Raw genomic sequence first — 7407 nt, forward strand, 5'->3', positions numbered from 1 at the left:
TCTGAGTGAAGAGAATGAGTGGCTAAGTGCATCCATCCTCTTAGAATCTCAGAGAAAGGGAGGAATGTGTCTGGAATCCCTCAGGGCCCTTATCTTGCTCTCTTGGCTGGTCAGGGACTTCCAAGTTTGGGACTCTCCTTTGTCTCTTTCCTTATTTGGCCCTCCAGGTGATAAGATGAATGCATAAGGGAAGGATTGCAGGACAGGCAGCAGCAGTTGGGACATCCAAGCAGCCAGGAGATGGTGAGTCTGAGGGATGGGGGATAGGAGAAGGATGTAGGATGGAGAGGAGAGCAAAAGAGTAGCCTTCATTTTGGGAGAAATTTGGGTTCTCCAGCTTCAAACTCCGGCTTTCAAGGTTAAGGGATAAAGGTGACTCCTAAACTTGGGACATTCAAATCTCATTCCTTCTAGTTGTCTGGCAAGCGTAAGAGATGAGATGCCCTACAGACAAAGATCATAGATGAGAGACTAAGCAATTGGAAAGGACTTTAGAGAGCATCTAATTCAATCCCTTTGTTTTACATATAAAGAATCTGAGACTGAGCGAGATATTAAGGATATTTCCGCAGTCACCTGGGCTCAAGCCTGAGAAAAATGATCTCCAGGGATGAGGAGGGGGAAAAGGGATCCTTAAAACTGAAAAGAATAAGGAGTGGGGAAAGGGAACTAGGAAATTGAAATTTCATAACTTTATCCATGAAACATCCGTGGGATCCCAGCTGCAGAGACACCTCCACATTCAATCCTCAGGGAATGTGGGGCAAAGGAGAGGGCAATTTGGACTCTAGGTTTCCTCGTTCCAAGATCTGGGGCAAAAGATTCCTCTGAAACAGATATTCTACAGGCCAGCAGGAAGGCAGGGACTCGGGGGAAGGTGGCAGCTGCCAAGCAAGCCCAACGGGGATCTTCGAATGTCTTCTCCATGTTTGAACAAGCACAGATCCAGGAATTTAAGGAGGTAAAAGTCTGGCCCATCGGCCCTCTAAAATTTCTATTTCCCCTTTTTCTTCCTGATTCTCCCATATTCTGTATATCTCCCTGAGATAGACTGATACCATGAGTAGTACTGATTCTATAGTCAGAGGACATAAATGCAAAACTTACCTCTGATAATTAACATCTCTGTGACTTTGGATAAGAAACTTCATGCCTTCTCCACTTCAGTTTCCTCATCTTTAAAATGAGGAAGTTGGACTAGATGGTCTCTGTGGTTCCTTCCAGTTCTAGAGTTATGATCCTATGATCTTTCCAAACTTTCTTCCTTAGGTTAACCCTAAAGTTTAAATCAACCAAATGAATGATTTCTGGATGCCCTGCCAAACCATTCAGACTCTAAAAGCTTGTCCCACTTGACTGTGTCCTGCCCATTCCCTCACCCATCTATCTCCCCTTGGGCTACTGGGGGAGGGAGCACCTGCCCCTCCCCCTTAGAGACCCAGTGAGTTCTGATTCCAATCCAGGAAATTTCTGTCTCACAGGCATTCAGTTGCATTGATCAAAATCGAGATGGCATCATCAGCAAATCAGACCTGAAGGAGACCTACTCTCAACTAGGTGAGTTAGCAGGCTTGTACCCTAATACTTTCTCAGTGAGACAGAATTCACCAACTAGTTCTCCTCCTCCCTGTCTCTCTCCCAGTGACCAGTTCTCTCTTCTCATGTAGCTGACAGGGAGAAGTTAAGGATCATGGATTCTATCGATTTAGAGTTTAAAGGAACTTTAGAGGCTGTCAAGTGTGAGCCCTTTATTTTACAGAGGAGAAACTAAGTCAGAATAGGCAAGTAAGTGACTTGCCCAGGGTCATACAACTAGTAAGTATCTGAGGCAGTATGTGAAGCCAGGTATTTCAGACTCCAAATCCAGAATTCTTTTTTAACATACTAAACCTGCTTCAGACTGGAGCTGAATGTAATCATCTCTCATAGAACCGACTCTTCTTCCTCTTTCCTCTTCTCCCTGCTATCCCTCTTCCCTCTCAGCTCATATCTCTTACCCTCTTCTCACACCTTCCCACAAACTCACACCTCCCCTCCCCTCTCCTCTTCTCACACCTTCTTCCAGTACATTGCCAAAGCTTACCCTTTCCCATTATCTTCTCTCTTCATTCCCCTGCCCAATTTTACATTTCCCTCATAGCTCACAGCCTCCTAAACTTTCTCATTCTTCTCAGACCTCTCCCAAAACCCCGTTCTGGTCTCTTTTAAATTTAAATTTGTTTTTTAATTGATGGAATAAAACAAACATTTTCATAACATAGTACAAAAAAAAAAAAGCGATTGCACAAGAACTGCACATTCATTATGTAAAACTTGTTTTTTCTTTTAAATACACCACAAAGTTACCAAGCAAATTTTATTTCTTTTTTCTTTTCTCCCTCTTCCTTCATACCCTTGCCTCAGAGATGGCTACCATTAGATACAAATAAGTTAATATATGTTAAATTATTTTATACATATTTCTATTTATCAGTTCTTTTTCTTGCTGCAGATAGCATCTTTCTTCATATGTTCTTAATATTTAATTCAGGTATTTATGACTGTCAATATAACTTATTCTCTCCTAAAAACAATATTACTGTTATTATACACAGTGGGTTTTTTTGCTTTTCATTGTTTTGTGCAAATCTTTGCACAAATGCAAATTTGTACATGTTTTTAAAGATCATTTCTTATAGCACAGTAGTTATCCATCACAATCACATACTACAAGTTGTTCAGTTGAGCCTCAATTGATGGGCATCCTGCAATTTCCAGTTCTTTGCCTCTACAAAGAGAGCTGCTATAAACATTTTAGATCACTTGGGTTCTTTACCTTTTTTCCTAATCATTTTTGGAAACAGACCTAGTAGAAGTATTGCTGAGTCAAAGAGTATAGGCAGTTTAATAATTCTTTTTTTTTTTTCTCCTTTCTATTCTTTCCCATTTTCCTCCCCTTCTCACTTCCAAAGTATTTCTTTTCCTCAATCACCACGGGCAATAGAATGCTAGATATGCCTGGAGGTTTGAGGAAAAAGGGGAATGTCAGTCCTTCTCTCATCCCCTGTCCATGCCCTCTTCCAGGAAGAGCAAATGTGCCTGAAGAAGAGTTGGATGAGATGCTACAGGAAGGCAAGGGCCCGATCAACTTCACAGTGTTTCTCACACTCTTTGGGGAGAAGCTCAATGGTGAGAATTGGGGGAAGGGAAGAGGGATCACTTAATCTTTCCTTTATGCACTCTCCCAACATTTGTACAATCTGTTATAATACCTTCCACATTCAATTTCTAAGTCCCAAGACCCTAAATCATGGAAGGCTATAGGCTATGTGGCCAACATAATCCAAGATACCGCCTTCCATACATTGGTTGGATCATAAGATCATAGGCTTAGAGCTACAAGGATCTGTAGAGATTTGGTCCAGTCTCACTCCAGGATCCATGATTTCAGGAGAGTCCATAAACTTGATTGGGAAAAAAAATACATCTTTATTTCCCATAACCTCTAGCTGAAATTTAGCATTTTCTTCAATCATGCATGTAGACAACAAACTGATAGCTTGAAAAAGAGTCCATAGTCCACCAGGTTTTCAAAGAGGTCCATAACATAAAGCCCTTTCATTCTGTGAATGAGGAAACTGAGCTAAGTAGAGGACTACAAAGCTAGTATCTGAGATAGGATATGAATCCAGGTCTCCTTGATTCTGAGTTTCCTAGAAACTCTACCATGATATCGCTAACTTGGTCTAACTAGGGATCATCCTTCAATAGCTAAGTGTATTCTGGAACCATGGGGAGGCCCTGGAAATTTGGAACCTAATTAGAATCCTCTTTCATCCTGGAACTGTCCTTGGGCTATGTTAGGTCAACCCTGAGGTGGAAACCACCACTTATAGGAGGTAACACTGAACTGGGAGCCAAGAGATCTAAATCCTAACTCAACTACTGACTGGCTGTGTGACTTTGGTCAAATCTATCAGTCAGATGAGGAACTCAGAGCAGACATTCTCCAAGGTCCCTTTCAGCACTGATATACAATAATGGAGGTGCAATGGGGGAGACAAATGGTCCTAAATCGTTTAGTAAACATCCTTTGTGGCTCAAAATCTCAGATTTATAATCTCTTTCTGGATGAAGGAGGAAGCATGCGGGATATACTTATGAGGACAGAGTTGATACTGTCTGCTTTTCCTTAGGCACTGACCCTGAAGAATCCATCCTCAGCGCCTTCCGCATGTTTGACCCCAGTGGCAGTGGAGTTGTCAACAAAGAAGAGTGAGTATTAGCAGGGACTAAATGGGACAGGGATGTGGAAGCCAGAGGAACAAGAGCTAGTGGCCCCAGGAACATTCCACCCTTAGCAAAAGATGAAGGCAAATATTTGTCTGTAGCAATTCTTACTCCCTACTTGGCTCTCCCAAGGCCAGAAGTTCTTAGTGCCCTTGTGCTGATTCCTGAGTCTCAGAATCCAACTCCGTCCCCCTCCCAAGCCAGCCTTCCCCACTAATAAATCACACTCATGTTTTGGGCAGAACTTTTCCTCTCAGGAGCAGAGAATCACAGAATTCAAGAACTGGAAAAGACCTCGACAACCATTTAGTCCAACTCTTGCACAATAGGAATTCCCACTATAGCATATTAAATAAAATGGTTGTCCATGTAGTCTCTGATTAAAGACCTCCAAGGAAGGGAAAGCCACTACTTCCTAAGCTATTTCTGAACAGTTCTAACTGGTTTGCCCTGACCTCAAGCCTAAATTTATCTCTACAAATTTCAAAAATTGCTGCTGGTTCTGTCCTTCTGGAGGGACAACTGGAACAAGTCTCTTATCCATGATAATGATAAATGATAAATATCCTAAGGACCTACCCTAGGATTTATTAGTCAGTTGTTTCAATTGTGTCCAGCTCTTTATAACCCCATTTGGGGTTTTCTTGGAAAAAAATATTGGAGTAGTTTCCCATTTCCTTCTCCAAGGTATTTTAGAGAGGAAACTGAGGGAAGGGTTAAGTGGCTTACTAGGGTCACACAGTAAGTATCTGAGATTTTAATTCATGAAGATGAATCTTCTTGATTCCAGGCCCAATATTTTATCCACCTAGCTGCCTTCCTCCCTCCTGCCCTCGCACAGCTTCTGATAAATGTCGCTTTAGCTCTGTGCTCCATCATGGGTTTGTGTTGCCACATGCACATACACATGCACATTTTCATTTCATTAAATGCTTTATCCCAAAGAAGTGCTTTAGGGTTGAAATGACAGAATTTCGGGCATTTTAGCAAGCAGGCCTAGCAGAGAATTCTTCTAAGGGTTTCCTGAGTGCCTTCAAATCATGCTCAATCCCACCTACTTATATAACTCAGAGGCAGTGTGATACAATCAAAAGAGCATTGGATCTGGGATCAGAAGTCCTGAGTTCAACTCCTACCTTAATCACTATATGTATGATCTTAGGTAAGTCATAACCCATCTGACATTTGGTTTCCTCATCTTGCAGATGAGAAGGTTGGACAAGATGGCTTTAGAGATTGCTTCTACTCAGTCCTATGAGCTTAGCATCCAATGACTGACCCCTTGGGGAGACTCTTCCCTCATCAGAATTCCTCATCCAATTCTTCCACTTACTAGCAAGATGGCCTCAGACTAGTTGGTCACTGAGCCTCTCTGAATCTCAGTTTTTTTTTATTATAACTTTTTATTTACAAGATATATGCATGGGTAATTTCTCAGCTTTGACCCTTGCAAAACCTTCTGTTCCAACTTTTCCCCTCCTTCCCCCCATCCCCTTCCCCAGATGGCAGGTAGACCAATACATGTTAGATATGTTAAAGCATATGTTAAATGCAATATATGCATACATATTTATACAGTTATCTTGCTGCACAAGAAAAACAGGACTTAGAAATAAGGTAAAAATAACCTGAGAGGGAAAACAAAAATGCAAGTAGACAAAAACAGAGAGAGTGGAAATGCTATGTTGTGGTTCACACTCATCTCCCAGAGTTCTTTCGCTGAGTGTAGCTGGTTCTCTTCATTATTGAACAATTGGAACTGATTTGGTTCATTTCATTGCTGAAGATGGTCACGTCCATCAGAATTGATCATCATATAGTATTGTTGTTGAAATGTCTAATGATCTCCTGGTCCTGCTCATTTCACTCAGCATCAGTTCATGCAAGTCTCTCCAAATCTCTCCGAAATCCTCCTGCTTGTCATTTCTTACAGAACAATAATATTCTATAACATTCATATACCACAATTTATTCAGCCTGAACCTCACCTGCAAAATGAGGGAACTAAACTAGATGACCTATCAGGTCTCTTTTAATTTTATGATTCTGTAAGATTTTCTTCCTGATTTGCTTCTTTTTTTATTGGGGTTATTGTAGCTTACCATTGCTAACTGTTGTCTTTTTCACTCACCCCTTCCAGGTTTAAGCAGCTCCTTCTGACCCAGGCAGACAAGTTCTCTCCAGCTGAGGTAAGTAAGAGCCATCTCTATATTAAGGTATCCCTAAATTTAGGTCTCATACAGAGTCCTGTCTACAGTGCCATACTGGAAAAAAGAAAATAAATTGAATAGTTCTGGATTTTGGGGTTTGGCAACCAAAATCATGTAGTATCCCAAATTCTATTGTAGTAGGAGCAAACAATCTTTTCTCATTACAGTACCTGGAGATGGGGGAAAGGTAAACCGAGTCATAAGGTTTCTGTCCAAATCATAGAGAAATGCAAGAATTGGATCCAGCCCTCTTCAGGCACTAAATGTCTCCCAGGCTGGGAAGCATGAATGTTGTAATTGTGTCCAGGATGGATTGGATTTGAAACCTGGAGTGGTATTCCCCTCCCTTCATGCATTCCTATTTCCAGTGTCCACTGATCAGCATCTTTCCTATCACAGGTGGAGCAAATGTTTTCATTGACACCTATGGACCTGTCAGGAAACATCGACTACAAATCTCTGTGCTACATCATCACCCATGGGGATGAGAAGGAAGAGTAAAAGGATTCAGGGAGAGAGTGAACAGCAGAGAGCCAGGCTCAATAAAACAGATGATAAGATTTAGTGCAAAGTATTTTTTTGTGTTTGGGAGAAGTGTTGTGGGAGGCTACTAGAGGGAAAAATGGAGGAAATGTAGAGTAATGGAAAAAGTCATATGGATTAAGAGGTGGAAGAATGGATTCAGGTCAATATTCTATCATTTCCTCAGTTTTCTTATTCGTAAAATGGGGAGAGCAAAACAACAGTATTATTGATACTTAGTAATATTGTTAATTGTGAAGACATTCAAATGCCTTTAAGAATCAAATGAATTCACATGAGTGAAAGTGATTTGAAAAATGTAAAGCACTATCTATAGTCATATGAAAAAATGCTCTAACTTAAGTAAAATAACTAAAGAAATGCAAATTAAAACAACTTAAGTATT

The 7407-nt window shown here is 40.9% G+C and overlaps 1 protein-coding gene across 1 annotated transcript; it reads left to right on the forward strand.

Moving 5' to 3' along the window:
* The first annotated feature begins 221 nt into the window (after positions 1 to 221).
* MYL7 (myosin light chain 7) lies at positions 222 to 7039 on the forward strand. Its single transcript, XM_012539782.3, has 7 exons — positions 222 to 243; positions 848 to 961; positions 1482 to 1557; positions 3064 to 3168; positions 4176 to 4254; positions 6410 to 6458; positions 6879 to 7039. The coding sequence occupies exons 1-7, from the start codon at positions 241 to 243 to the stop codon at positions 6978 to 6980; spliced, it is 528 nt and encodes a 175-aa protein (XP_012395236.2). The 5' UTR covers positions 222 to 240; the 3' UTR covers positions 6981 to 7039.
* The last annotated feature ends 368 nt before the right edge of the window (positions 7040 to 7407 follow it).

This window comes from Sarcophilus harrisii, chromosome 2, assembly GCF_902635505.1.
Source record: "Sarcophilus harrisii chromosome 2, mSarHar1.11, whole genome shotgun sequence".
Classification (NCBI taxonomy): domain Eukaryota; kingdom Metazoa; phylum Chordata; class Mammalia; order Dasyuromorphia; family Dasyuridae; genus Sarcophilus; species Sarcophilus harrisii.